Here is a 15,704-nt window from a genome sequence, read left to right as displayed (position 1 = left end):
GGTACATGTGTGTATGGGGGTACATGTATGTATGGGGGTACATGTGTGTATGGGGGTACATGCGTGTATGGGGGTACATGCGTGTATGGGGGTACATGCGTGTATGGGGGTACATGCGTGTATGGGGGTACATACAGTTGAATGCTTCAGTTGATGATACTCTTGTAGTTGCTTAGCCATACGGGATGCAGAAGTCGCAGTCACACCTGGGCCCTGGTATCTGAGGGGGCCCAAAGACCCTGCAATCACGGGTCACGATGGGGGAGGGCTTGTTACGGATTTCACATAGAGTCTGAGTCGCTTCACGCTTTACCTCAGAAAGTTTGGAAATAGTGTGAGGTGAATGTCCAGCGTCCCCTGCTTGTTCAGTGTCTGCGCGGAGCGACTCTGCTGATCTGCATTCTGGGAAGTGTCATCTTTACATCAGGACCACATGATCCCCCACAATGCACTGCCCTCAACCAGGAGACCAGTAGACATTTGTCTAGAGCTTTGAATGTGACTGGAGTATAAGACGCGATGTAACTCGGGATCGGTGCTAGATAAATAAGTGATGTACAAAGCTGCTGCGAATTACATCTCCATTTATTCCGGACGTCACCATCAACTGTGGCACTGACGAGTTCGGGAAGGATGGGGCCACCGGCTTTAAGATGTGCAGCGACTTCCCTTCTGGAGTCTCAGGGCCGCTAATACGGGAGCATTGGTCTACATGGAGGATGAGGGGGAGGGGCTAGAACAAAGACTAAAATATGGGTCCCTTTAAGGTGCTGATCACCCCCACCTTGTATGCGGACCCCCTTCTCCAGAGCCCCCGCATGGTCGGACTCTACATGCCCCCTTGTCTGGAAGACGGCGGCTCAGCTTGGTGTTCATTTACTTGTAGGAATTATGGAAATTCTCATCCCGGCCCTTTAAGCCGAGATTCATTAATACAAAAATTGTCCTTATATGAAGTTAAACTTGATTAAACGGCTTTACCCTCCCCCATCTCCGCTGTGATTGGCTCGTGAATGAGTACGCAGCTGGGAGTGTAGTCCCTATGAGGACACACAAGGATCCGCCATTGATTGTCTTCTTTTTCCCTCCCGGTCCTTGAAGTGACATCTCAGGTGGCTTCAGGGGACCTCCAGACTGGTAACGGTTGCCACAATCTCCACTTGTTTGTCCCAAAGGCAAAGTGTCAGGGGAACCCGGAGGCTGCGATTTATGTCAAGGATTTGGGGTAATGAGTTTGTGGAGACCTTGTGGAGCGGCCGTCATCGGCGGCGCTGACAGCAGATCCTCCCGGGAACCCTCATTTACAAAAAAGTTCTCCGTCAAAGTTGCGAAGAACTAAAGTGAAGACGTTGTGTGTAGAGATTGAAGAAATGTTTACACGCCCGTCGTCCATGCGAGACTCCTTCACGAAAAGGCGAAAGCGCGGCCAAATAAATTCCCAATAAAATCAGAAGATCCGCAGGAAATATCAGTCCTTGGGTTGTATTTTTCTGTCAAATGACTACAATCCTATTCAGCTGTTTCTTAGTCATATCTGTTCCTGGGAAAGCTGGGTGATAAACAACATGGCCGCCATTACAGCTCTCGTCACATGACTTCCCTAGAGTCCTGAATGGCAACTCTGCCTAGACATGGCGTACAGTCCCTGCTCTTGTACCATTGCATAACTAGGCAGAACTGCCATTCCGTATCTGGGAAAGCTGGGAGAACGGACCTGATGATAGAGGATGTCTCCAGGACTTTTCAGCGGATTATTCTATGTTCTTATGTCAATAAAGTCCCAACATTTCTCTCATTTGAAATATTATTTTTTTTATTCTTGTAGTCGATGCTGTGACAAAAAGAGCTGCGGAAATCGTAACGAGACGCCCTCCGACCCGGTCATCATTGACAGGTAAGATACTGCTTGTAACATGACACATGTGAAGGTATGACAGATAGAGTAGACTCTAGTGTGCGTCTCAGCGTTCGTTAATGAAGAACTAAATGAGCTTATAATTCACTAAGAGATATAGAATAGCAAATTGGAGCAATTTATTAGGAAGCAGTGACATCACAGACAACAAGTCTATAAAATGAAGCAGTGACATCACAGACAACAAGTCTATAAAATGAAGCAGTGACATCACAGACAACAAGTCTATAAAATGAAGCAGTGACATCACAGAGAACAAGTCTATAAAATCATCAGTGGGCAGTGACATCACAGAGAGCCAGCCTACACAATCATCAGGAAGCGGTGACATCACAGAGAACAAATCTCTAAAATTATCAGGATGTAGTGACATCACAGACAACAAGTCTATAAAATGAAGCAGTGACATCACAGACAACAAGTCTATAAAATGAAGCAGTGACATCACAGACAACAAGTCTATAAAATGAAGCAGTGACATCACAGACAACAAGTCTATAAAATCGTCAGGAGGCAGTGACATCACAGAGAACCAGCCTACACATTCATCAGGAAGCGGTGACATCACAGAGAACAAATCTCTAAAATCGTCAGGAGGCAGTGACATCACAGAGAGCCAGCCTACACAATCATCAGGAAGCGGTGACATCACAGAGAGCCAGCCTACACAATCATGAGGAGGCTGTGACATCACAGAGAGCCAGCCTACACAATCATCAGGAAGCAGTGACATCACAGAGAACAAATCTCTAAAATTATCAGGATGTAGTGACATCACAGACAACAAGTCTATAAAATGAAGCAGTGACATCACAGACAACAAGTCTATAAAATGAAGCAGTGACATCACAGACAAGTCTATAAAATGAAGCAGTGACATCACAGACAACAAGTCTATAAAATGAAGCAGTGACATCACAGACAAGTCTATAAAATGAAGCAGTGACATCACAGACAACAAGTCTATAAAATGAAGCAGTGACATCACAGACAACAAGTCTATAAAATCGTCAGGAGGCAGTGACATCACAGAGAACCAGCCTACACATTCATCAGGAAGCGGTGACATCACAGAGAACAAATCTCTAAAATCGTCAGGAGGCAGTGACATCACAGAGAGCCAGCCTACACAATCATCAGGAAGCGGTGACATCACAGAGAGCCAGCCTACACAATCATGAGGAGGCTGTGACATCACAGAGAGCCAGCCTACACAATCATGAGGAGGCTGTGACATCACAGAGAGCCAGCCTACACAATCATCAGGAAGTAGTGACATCACAGAGAACCAGCCTACACATTCATCAGGAAACAGTGACATCACAGAGAACCAGCCTACACAATCATGAGGAAGCTGTGACATCACAGAGAGCCAGCCTACACAATCATGAGGAGGCTGTGACATCACAGAGAGCCAGCCTACACAATCATCAGGAAGTAGTGACATCACAGAGAACCAGCCTACACATTCATCAGGAAGCAGTGACATCACAGAGAACCAGCCTATGAAATAATTAGAACCAGCATATGAAATAATCAGGAGGTGGTGACATCACAGAGAACCAGCCTATGAGGTCATCAGGAAGTAGTGACATAATTGGGATACTGTCATGTAATGCACCGGCTTCCAAATATGTTACATTTTCATAAAAATTAGATCTGCTCCTAAAACATGACTCCTTTAGTTTAAATTGGTACTGGCCTATATGAGGTTTATATGTATGTATGACTATATATGTGTATTTACTGTATATGTCTAATGTATATAGTATACATATGTGTTTGGGTCTGGTCTATATGAGGTCTATATATATATATATGTAAGACTGTATGTATATGTGTATTTACTGTATGCATGAATGACTATGTATATATACTATGTGTGTGTGTGTATATATGTGTGTGTGTGTGTGTGTGTGTGTGTGTGTGTGTGTGTGTGTGTGTGTGTGTATGTATATATATATATATGTGTATGTTTGTTGGTGTGGTCTATATCTGCAGGCCGATGTGTCCCTATATAAATCTGGCATGTCATTAGATCTGCCTGGCCTCGTGGGCTTTGCGTGGAGCCTCTTGCCGTGGTCTGATCAGGTTCCTCCAGGGTTTGTGATAAGCAGATCATCATTGTGAGCTTTGTCTTCGTCCCTCTCTTTCTTTTTCCCACCCCCCATCTTGGCAGTTCTCGGCGTTATCTGGAGCATCGTCTTCACTCCTCTGTTCAGACGCTCTTTCAATGTGAGACCTCTCTATTGATACCAGACAGCTTTCTTGTGGAGCCGTCAATCAATGGCTGGAGATAAGAGTCTCCCTTCAACACCCCGGTCTTATGGCCACAATGGTTACCTGATCTGAGCACAATGTCCTGTTAATGGCTTGTGGAGCTCCTGTCAACAAAGAAGAGACCCCCGTCCCCCCACATCTACTCGCAGTGACCCATTGTTGGTGGGGGAGAACACAGACCCGTACCGTCATATTCTATTTATCTCGCCTGGAAAGTCCATTCAGCAGTACCAGTCATCTACATCATCTCAGGGAGGGACGGGAGCAGCCCGGACCCCGGAGGGTTATAGTTCGGATCCTCCGATGGGTTAGGTCTTTGTACCTTGGAGGATGGTCACTGTCTTTGTAGCTGGATGTTTGAAAGCGGAGACGCTTCATAGATTTTGGTTTTGAGTTGACCCAGAAGCCGTTTCCTATAGGGTGTAAGGGTGGAGCTGACTATTCCGAATAGTCTAGATAATCAATTAAATCCACCTCTTTATTTGAAAGTCATTATAATATTACAATGATGCCCCCCCCCTCCCCGTAATAGACCACTGATTATTAATAATACCTCTATGTAAGACCAGAGAGTGAAGGGTTATAATCTACAAACACACTGGGAAGCTTCATAGAGAAGATCTGAAGATCGGACCTTAAACGGATTGTCCAGTTTAGAAACTAATTGCCCTATGGAGAGCTAGGAGTTAATATCGGAGGGTCCTCTGTTCAGGATCCTCATTTCTCGGTCAGGGTGGAGAGCGGTTACATAGAGCGCCTCTGGAGGACCTGTCCTGTATTACACAGACAACACATTGATATGAATGGACACTGTGTAATGCTTCATTTCTCCTGTGGAGGCGCTGCAGGGAAATTGAACACTTACTGCCAGGTTTCCCCGCAGATCACAACTGATTGCAATATAATACGGATCTCGAAGGGGCAGATACCTGGGAAAGCGTCATGCAACACATGGAGATCCTCTAAGAACAATATTACTTATATACTTTGTGTATGAATTCTTTGCCATTTTCAAGTACAGAGCAAATATTTCTCACAGCTGATGGTTTGTTACAATCGTATCCAGTCTAGGCACAAATCTCTCTCCTGTCCTGATAGTTTGCTACAATGTATTAGGTAATATGTATCCGTCTGGAGTCCAGTCTGTTTATCTCACAGAGGATTGTGTAGACTGGATACAATTGTAACAAACCCTCAGCTGTATTAGGTCAGGATGTGGTTTCGGTCAGGTCATGGCATTACTAGAGTTTAGTTCTTGGGTCGAAACCATATTACTGCCGGTGAATACTGGAGTCAGAGCGATATCACTCTGATATGGAAGGGTATGTCTCTCATGATACAACCTCTTCAGGCCGACCATACATGGGTCAATTTGCCCCTGATCCAACTAGACTTCCAATATGTCTCACATCGGGGCAGATCTTGTCTGAAGCTCTTGGTGTGACCCTCGCACTTGGTCTTATTCTCAGCCAGTTGTGTGATGGGGTCAATTAGTTGTGTCTTGTTTGGTCTTTACGGTTCTTGCGGCAAAGAACGGATGATAATCGTCTACTATTGTCCATTATTTCTGTTCTTCGGAGGGAGGGCGGCCGTGCCAGTCAGAGTAGAAGTCTTCTCCATAGACATTAGGCTAAATTTGGCCGAATGATTTCCAGAATGTCGTCCGGCACATGAAGGAGATTCCCGAGTCCCACGGACGACCTCTGTAGAATGGGTTGGGTGGGTCTTTCCGGCCTTCGTCTTTCAGCTGTTCTCGTACTTGTCGGCCAATGAGGAGTAAAGGTGTCGCCAGTCATGAATGTCACCCGAATATGTAGAGAGAGGTCGCCCAACCTCATCTGACTACAACCCCTGATATCCGGCTGCCATGGTGCGAATTAATGACCTGATGACCATGAGGGAACCCGAAAACCTCTGAAGTCTCCAGCTGCCACACACAAGAGATTTAAGACGTTTTCTGTATGACTTGTCGTTCATGGTCGTCTGAAGGTCGTTCTGGACGTCAACGCTAATAAATGGACAGAACAAATCGCGACGGATCTATCTCTGCCTGGTCTGGGCTGTGATTGGTGGACGCCAAAATCCAACACGGCAGATCAACTTCTCCACAGATATCTGTCTGCGGTCGGCATCGGTCACGCTCATTCGTGTCATGAAAAGACGCCGACTGTCAGCAGAAAAGATCTTTAGTTTATGGTCCGTGGGTGACCCGCGCTACACCTCGGCCTAGTACTAGACACGGCAGAGAAAACGGATCATTATCTACGATTCTATAGCGCCGGACACTACAAGAACCAGACGTTCATCGTGTCTTGTCACTGTATTCTCGGCTGCCGACCTTCCCAACATGGACATACGATAATATGTCCGCACAATGGACAGCAGCCAATGAGAACACAGCTCGCGATCTGCACTCGTACTGGACCAGTAGTCACTGACGGCAGGTGATGAGTGGGACAAGCATAGATACGTGTGGGACGGATGCACGTCCGCCACCGCAGGCCTCACTCCTTCACATTGCCGGCCGTTGTCCCTGCAGATTCGGGTGGTCTTTGGGCCTCCACTGTCTGCCTCCTACGAGCCTCTCTTCCCAGCCCGGCCCCAGTGGTTTGGAGAGCTTGATAAGTGCCCTATCAACATGTTAATCAAATTACTTATGAGCCAAAATTGACGCTTTTCATTAATTATACAAGATTATTCTAATTGCAAATTCAAATTTATTCACTCTGAACAGAAGGTGTTCTGCAATGTTTCAGGGAATTTGCATATTAAATGGGGAGTGTGGTGCATTATGTATGCTAATTTATGCGTATTGTCTTTATTTTTAACTGGCAGACCATATGCACGGCTGCTGCTTAAGTAGGTGAAAAAGTGCAGGGAGTTTGATTCGCCGCTCGCTGGAGTCTTGGCTCCGGGAACGTTGAGGGGAACGACACATCACCTGGCGCCGGGAGCTTCGGGTTCACTTCAGTCTCTTCAGAACGCGGCTCCGGTGGATTATATATTAGTCATGTGTCTGGTAATGGCGACCTTGTATACTTATATATCCCTCAGATTGCTCCTTCCACCCGTGTAATGCCTCACGACTCCATCACTCGGGGAGATTTCATGAGGTTTGTCCATGGAGGCCACCGGTGACCCAGGATCATTGAGGATTTGTACAGACCTGAGTTGCGCACCACAGTTGCCCTTCAGTAGCGATCAATGGTCGATGCCACCAGACCCCGTCATCCATTACACTGATAACATAACCCAACGCAACTCCAAATCAAGGTGCCCAGGAGTTCCTCTAACCAGGACCTAGCATTTGTAGTCCTCTCATGTGGTCCATGTGTGACTACAACCTCATAGCTGCCCTGGCTTGGGGATTTCTGGACATTGGCCTTGGTTGCCATTGAGCCACTGCTGACCAGATATGAAGTCATCTCTCACTATTCATTCGTAGCCATTTTCAGGACACCCAATGTCCCTCATACGAGACTTGACACAACATATTGGGAATCTCCTATGTAACGGCACCTCCCATCACCCAAATGCTATATCTCCGGGAATGGGTGTCTCCCCCAAGCCTCCCTCTATCTTACTCCATCACCTTTGTCCTCCTTGTTTTTTGACTTTTTTCCCACAACAAGTCTGTGCAGCCCGGAGAGGCAGTGTCCTGTACAGCAGATGTAACGTCCTGTGACCTCTCGCAGCTATAGGTAGTCATTTGGTCAGTGGCGTGACAGTGTATGATGGAACTGCTCTATAGGTGACGGTCTATACACTATCGAGGAGAGTAGCTACAAAGCAGAGCTGTATATTGATGCCGGTTATTATATATTCGTGTTCTCGGACATTATATGTCAGTATTAGTATCAGACTCTTGATCTAGTGTACGGTACCACGGCTCAGTGTGGGGGTCAGAACTCTGTGAGCTCTGCTATGCGAGCGCTACGCGCCAGAATTCTATAGTGCGGCACAAGGTTTCGGTTCAAATTTGTGATGTATTTCTTGCACTTTTTTTGTTGCAAACTTGCTGAGTTGTGGAGAGAGAAGGACGTAATCAAGAGGAGCCCTAAAATACAAGAGTTCCGCTAGCCGATGCGTTTGTTACAATGTCTCGGACTCTACGCCACCCTCTCTGAGCTGGATAGCTTGGGCTCCAGATTGATACGTTGTAACAAAGTATAGTTGTGCTGCTGTGTTTAGTTTACAGCTCGTTCCCTAGTCTTGATACAATGTAACAAACCCTCAGCTGTGAGAAGAGTTAAGTTATTACAGGTTATCAGCCTCCTGGATGTAAACAAGAATGATTCCATTTACTGACAGCAAGCAGAGACCTTGAAAGCAGTAAGGAATTGAAACACAAAGTACATTGAAAGGCTGGCACAGGAGAGTATCTGGCATCGCTGGCATCTCCCCGGTGTACAGTAATGTATATCGTCCTTCTGTGATTTGTTCTGGATGAGCGCCTGTCTCCAGCTGGCCGGCATTGTGCCGGGACATATGGGCGCACAGGTGGGGATATAGGTTGCATTGTTTGTGTATAAACATTGGCACCCGGCTCGGCTGGAAGGTATAAATATGTGTATGGTCTCATAGTACGTGTTTGTATGTAACCATATGCCAGCTCGCTGTGTGCCCGCGTGTGCGTCTCCTCCGGGGTACACAGCAGCCCATGTATAATTCACAGAGCCGTGCCCAATGCCGGCTGCCTCGTCCCAGCGCTATAAATATTTCATGACTCCTGGAAACCTTTGGGAATGGATCTGTCTGGCTCTCGTCTCTGTCTGGCTCCTGCTCAGTGATTTCCTCTCCTCATCTTCTTGCGTCTCTGCCGTCCTGTGATCCTCCTTGTATCTCCCAAATGTCGTCCTGATCCTAGGACACAGCTCTTTATGCGTAGAGGAAAACTCCCATCATTGCAGTAAAGCCCAAGGGAGACTCCTCAAAGTCGTAGACTAAACAGCAAAAACAAGAGCCACATGAGAAGTGGTCGAAAGTCACCGGCTCCATAGTAGAGGAGCCTCAAGCATGTAGAGGACCATATTGTGGATCATTGGACCGTCTCCATTATAATAGTCACTGTAAGAATAGGGTCAGCATAGAGCGTCTCCATTATAATAGTGACTGTAAGAATAGGGTCAGCATAGAGCGCCTCCATTATAATAGTGACTGTAAGAATAGGGTCAGCATAGAGCGCCTCCATTATAATAGTGACTGTAAGAATAGGGTCAGCATAGAGCGTCTCCATTATAATAGTGACTGTAAGAATAGGGTCAGCATAGAGCGCCTCCATTATAATAGTCACTGTAAGAATAGGGTCAGCATAGAGCGCCTCCATTATAATAGTGACTGTAAGAATAGGGTCAGCATAGAGCGCCTCCATTATAATAGTGACTGTAAGAATAGGGTCAGCATAGAGCGCCTCCATTATAATAGTGACTGTAAGAATAGGGTCAGCATAGAGCGCCTCCATTATAACAGTGACTGTAAGAATAGGGTCAGCATAGAGCGCCTCCAGTATAATAGTGACTGTAAGAATAGGGTCAGCATAGAGCGCCTCCATTATAATAGTCACTGTAAGAATAGGGTCAGCATAGAGCGCCTCCATTATAATAGTGACTGTAAGAATAGGGTAAGCATAGAGCGCCTCCATTATAATAGTGACTGTAAGAATAGGGTCAGCATAGAGCGCCTCCATTATAATAGTGACTGTAAGAATAGGGTCAGCATAGAGCGTCTCCATTATAATAGTCACTGTAAGAATAGGGTCAGCATAGAGCGTCTCCATTATAATAGTGACTGTAAGAATAGGGTCAGCATAGAGCGCCTCCATTATAATAGTCACTGTAAGAATAGGGTCAGCATAGAGCGCCTCCATTATAATAGTGACTGTAAGAATAGGGTCAGCATAGAGCGCCTCCATTATAATAGTGACTGTAAGAATAGGGTCAGCATAGAGCGCCTCCATTATAACAGTGACTGTAAGAATAGGGTCAGCATAGAGCGCCTCCAGTATAATAGTGACTGTAAGAATAGGGTCAGCATAGAGCGCCTCCATTATAACAGTGACTGTAAGAATAGGGTCAGCATAGAGCGCCTCCATTATAATAGTGACTGTAAGAATAGGGTCAGCATAGAGCGCCTCCATTATAATAGTCACTGTAAGAATAGGGTCAGCATAGAGCGCCTCCATTATAACAGTCACTGTAAGAATAGGGTCAGCATAGAGCGCCTCCATTATAATAGTGACTGTAAGAATAGGGTCAGCATAGAGCGCCTCCATTATAACAGTCACTGTAAGAATAGGGTCAGCATAGAGCGCCTCCATTATAATAGTGACTGTAAGAATAGGGTCAGCATAGAGCGCCTCCATTATAATAGTGACTGTAAGAATAGGGTCAGCATAGAGCGCCTCCATTATAACAGTGACTGTAAGAATAGGGTCAGCATAGAGCGCCTCCAGTATAACAGTCACTGTAAGAATAGGGTCAGCATAGAGCGCCTCCATTATAACAGTGACTGTAAGAATAGGGTCAGCATAGAGCGCCTCCATTATAACAGTCACTGTAAGAATAGGGTCAGCATAGAGCGCCTCCATTATAATAGTGACTGTAAGAATAGGGTCAGCATAGAGCGCCTCCATTATAACAGTGACTGTAAGAATAGGGTCAGCATAGAGCGCCTCCAGTATAACAGTCACTGTAAGAATAGGGTCAGCATAGAGCGCCTCCATTATAACAGTGACTGTAAGAATAGGGTCAGCATAGAGCGCCTCCATTATAACAGTCACTGTAAGAATAGGGTCAGCATAGAGCGCCTCCATTATAACAGTGACTGTAAGAATAGGGTCAGCATAGAGCGCCTCCATTATAATAGTGACTGTAAGAATAGGGTCAGCATAGAGCGCCTCCAGTATAATAGTGACTGTAAGAATAGGGTCAGCATAGAGCGCCTCCATTATAACAGTGACTGTAAGAATAGGGTCAGCATAGAGCGCCTCCATTATACTAGTGACTGTAAGAATAGGGTCAGCATAGAGCGCCTCCATTATAATAGTCACTGTAAGAATAGGGTCAGCATAGAGCGCCTCCATTATAATAGTCACTGTAAGAATAGGGTCAGCATAGAGCGCCTCCATTATAATAGTGACTGTAAGAATAGGATCAGCATAGAGCGCCTCCATTATAACAGTCACTGTAAGAATAGGGTCAGCATAGAGCGCCTCCATTATAATAGTGACTGTAAGAATAGGGTCAGCATAGAGCGCCTCCATTATAATAGTCACTGTAAGAATAGGGTCAGCATAGAGCGCCTCCATTATAATAGTCACTGTAAGAATAGGGTCAGCATAGAGCGCCTCCATTATAACAGTGACTGTAAGAATAGGGTCAGCATAGAGCGCCTCCATTATAACAGTGACTGTAAGAATAGGGTCAGCATAGAGCGCCTCCATTATAATAGTCACTGTAAGAATAGGGTCAGCATAGAGCGCCTCCATTATAATAGTCACTGTAAGAATAGGGTCAGCATAGAGCGCCTCCATTATAACAGTGACTGTAAGAATAGGGTCAGCATAGAGCGTCTCCATTATAATAGTCACTGTAAGAATAGGGTCAGCATAGAGCGCCTCCATTATAATAGTCACTGTAAGAATAGGGTCAGCATAGAGCGCCTCCATTATAATAGTGACTGTAAGAATAGGGTCAGCATAGAGCGCCTCCATTATAATAGTCACTGTAAGAATAGGGTCAGCATAGAGCGCCTCCATTATAATAGTCACTGTAAGAATAGGGTCAGCATAGAGCGCCTCCATTATAACAGTGACTGTAAGAATAGGGTCAGCATAGAGCGCCTCCATTATAATAGTGACTGTAAGAATAGGGTCAGCATAGAGCGCCTCCATTATAATAGTGACTGTAAGAATAGGGTCAGCATAGAGCGCCTCCATTATAATAGTCACTGTAAGAATAGGGTCAGCATAGAGCGCCTCCATTATAATAGTGACTGTAAGAATAGGGTCAGCATAGAGCGCCTCCATTATAATAGTGACTGTAAGAATAGGGTCAGCATAGAGCGCCTCCATTATAATAGTGACTGTAAGAATAGGGTCAGCATAGAGCGCCTCCAGTATAACAGTGACTGTAAGAATAGGATCAGCATAGAGCGCCTCCATTATAACAGTGACTGTAAGAATAGGGTCAGCATAGAGCGCCTCCATTATAATAGTGACTGTAAGAATAGGGTCAGCATAGAGCGCCTCCAGTATAATAGTGACTGTAAGAATAGGGTCAGCATAGAGCGCCTCCATTATAATAGTGACTGTAAGAATAGGGTCAGCATAGAGCGCCTCCATTATAATAGTGACTGTAAGAATAGGGTCAGCATAGAGCGCCTCCATTATAATAGTGACTGTAAGAATAGGGTCAGCATAGAGCGCCTCCATTATAATAGTGACTGTAAGAATAGGGTCAGCATAGAGCGCCTCCATTATAACAGTGACTGTAAGAATAGGGTCAGCATAGAGCGCCTCCATTATAACAGTCACTGTAAGAATAGGGTCAGCATAGAGCGCCTCCATTATAATAGTGACTGTAAGAATAGGGTCAGCATAGAGCGCCTCCATTATAATAGTGACTGTAAGAATAGGGTCAGCATAGAGCGCCTCCATTATAACAGTCACTGTAAGAATAGGGTCAGCATAGAGCGCCTCCAGTATAACAGTGACTGTAAGAATAGGGTCAGCATAGAGCGCCTCCATTATAACAGTGACTGTAAGAATAGGGTCAGCATAGAGCGCCTCCATTATAATAGTGACTGTAAGAATAGGGTCAGCATAGAGCGCCTCCATTATAACAGTGACTGTAAGAATAGGGTCAGCATAGAGCGCCTCCATTATAACAGTGACTGTAAGAATAGGGTCAGCATAGAGCGCCTCCATTATAATAGTCACTGTAAGAATAGGGTCAGCATAGAGCGCCTCCATTATACTAGTGACTGTAAGAATAGGGTCAGCATAGAGCGCCTCCATTATAATAGTGACTGTAAGAATAGGGTCAGCATAGAGCGCCTCCATTATAATAGTGACTGTAAGAATAGCGTCAGCATAGAGCGCCTCCGTTATAATAGTGACTGTAAGAATAGGGTCAGCATAGAGCGCCTCCATTATAATAGTGACTGTAAGAATAGGGTCAGCATAGAGCGCCTCCATTATAATAGTCACTGTAAGAATAGGGTCAGCATAGAGCGCCTCCGTTATAATAGTGACTGTAAGAATAGGGTCAGCATAGAGCGCCTCCATTATAATAGTGACTGTAAGAATAGGGTCAGCATAGAGCGCCTCCATTATAACAGTGACTGTAAGAATAGGGTCAGCATAGAGCGCCTCCATTATAACAGTGACTGTAAGAATAGGGTCAGCATAGAGCGCCTCCATTATAACAGTGACTGTAAGAATAGGGTCAGCATAGAGCGCCTCCATTATAACAGTCACTGTAAGAATAGGGTCAGCATAGAGCGCCTCCATTATAATAGTGACTGTAAGAATAGGGTCAGCATAGAGCGCCTCCATTATAATAGTGACTGTAAGAATAGGGTCAGCATAGAGCGCCTCCATTATAATAGTGACTGTAAGAATAGGGTCAGCATAGAGCGCCTCCATTATAATAGTGACTGTAAGAATAGGGTCAGCATAGAGCGCCTCCATTATAATAGTGACTGTAAGAATAGGGTCAGCATAGAGCGTCTCCATTATAACAGTCACTGTAAGAATAGGGTCAGCATAGAGCGCCTCCATTATAATAGTGACTGTAAGAATAGGATCAGCATAGAGCGCCTCCATTATAATAGTGACTGTAAGAATAGGGTCAGCATAGAGCGCCTCCATTATAATAGTGACTGTAAGAATAGGGTCAGCATAGAGCGCCTCCATTATAACAGTCACTGTAAGAATAGGGTCAGCATAGAGCGCCTCCATTATAATAGTGACTGTAAGAATAGGGTCAGCATAGAGCGCCTCCATTATAACAGTCACTGTAAGAATAGGGTCAGCATAGAGCGCCTCCATTATAATAGTGACTGTAAGAATAGGGTCAGCATAGAGCGCCTCCATTATAATAGTCACTGTAAGAATAGGGTCAGCATAGAGCGCCTCCATTATAACAGTGACTGTAAGAATAGGGTCAGCATAGAGCGCCTCCATTATAACAGTCACTGTAAGAATAGGGTCAGCATAGAGCGCCTCCATTATAATAGTGACTGTAAGAATAGGGTCAGCATAGAGCGCCTCCATTATAATAGTGACTGTAAGAATAGGGTCAGCATAGAGCGCCTCCATTATAATAGTGACTGTAAGAATAGGGTCAGCATAGAGCGCCTCCATTATAACAGTCACTGTAAGAATAGGGTCAGCATAGAGCGCCTCCATTATAATAGTGACTGTAAGAATAGGGTCAGCATAGAGCGCCTTCATTATAACAGTGACTGTAAGAATAGGGTCAGCATAGAGCGCCTCCATTATAATAGTGACTGTAAGAATAGGATCAGCATAGAGCGCCTCCATTATAATAGTGACTGTAAGAATAGGGTCAGCATAGAGCGCCTCCATTATAATAGTGACTGTAAGAATAGGGTCAGCATAGAGCGCCTCCATTATAATAGTGACTGTAAGAATAGGGTCAGCATAGAGCGCCTCCATTATAATAGTGACTGTAAGAATAGGGTCAGCATAGAGCGCCTCCATTATAATAGTGACTGTAAGAATAGGGTCAGCATAGAGCGCCTCCATTATAATAGTGACTGTAAGAATAGGATCAGCATAGAGCGCCTCCATTATAATAGTGACTGTAAGAATAGGGTCAGCATAGAGCGCCTCCATTATAATAGTGACTGTAAGAATAGGGTCAGCATAGAGCGCCTCCATTATAACAGTCACTGTAAGAATAGGGTCAGCATAGAGCGCCTCCATTATAACAGTGACTGTAAGAATAGGGTCAGCATAGAGCGCCTCCATTATAACAGTCACTGTAAGAATAGGGTCAGCATAGAGCGCCTCCATTATAACAGTGACTGTAAGAATAGGGTCAGCATAGAGCGCCTCCATTATAATAGTGACTGTAAGAATAGGGTCAGCATAGAGCGCCTCCATTATGATAGTGACTGTAAGAATAGGGTCAGCATAGAGCGCCTCCATTATAATAGTGACTGTAAGAATAGGGTCAGCATAGAGCGCCTCCATTATAATAGTGACTGTAAGAATAGGGTCAGCATAGAGCGCCTCCATTATAATAGTGACTGTAAGAATAGGGTCAGCATAGAGCGCCTCCATTATGATAGTGACTGTAAGAATAGGGTCAGCATAGAGCGCCTCCATTATAATAGTCACTGTAAGAATAGGGTCAGCATAGAGCGCCTCCATTATAATAGTGACTGTAAGAATAGGGTCAGCATAGAGCGCCTCCATTATAATAGTGACTGTAAGAATAGGGTCAGCATAGAGCGCCTCCATTATGATAGTGACTGTAAG

The 15,704-nt window shown here is 45.0% G+C and overlaps 1 protein-coding gene across 3 annotated transcripts in view; it reads left to right on the top strand.

The window, feature by feature from the left end:
• The window catches only part of LOC142748409 (transcription factor COE3-like), a 124,871-nt gene that overhangs the window by 71,572 nt on the left and 37,595 nt on the right, over positions 1–15,704 (top strand). For all 3 annotated transcript variants that reach the window (XM_075855516.1, XM_075855509.1, XM_075855522.1), the window contains exon 6: positions 1,826–1,894. In XM_075855516.1, coding sequence (XP_075711631.1) covers positions 1,826–1,894 — 69 coding nt within the window. The remainder of the gene's footprint in view (positions 1–1,825; positions 1,895–15,704) is intronic.

The sequence above is a fragment of the Rhinoderma darwinii genome, chromosome 1 (genome assembly GCF_050947455.1).
Source record: "Rhinoderma darwinii isolate aRhiDar2 chromosome 1, aRhiDar2.hap1, whole genome shotgun sequence".
Taxonomy (NCBI): Eukaryota; Metazoa; Chordata; class Amphibia; order Anura; family Rhinodermatidae; genus Rhinoderma; species Rhinoderma darwinii.
The sequence above is the reverse complement of the archived record's forward strand: the minus strand, read 5'-3'. Positions and strand labels throughout refer to the sequence as shown.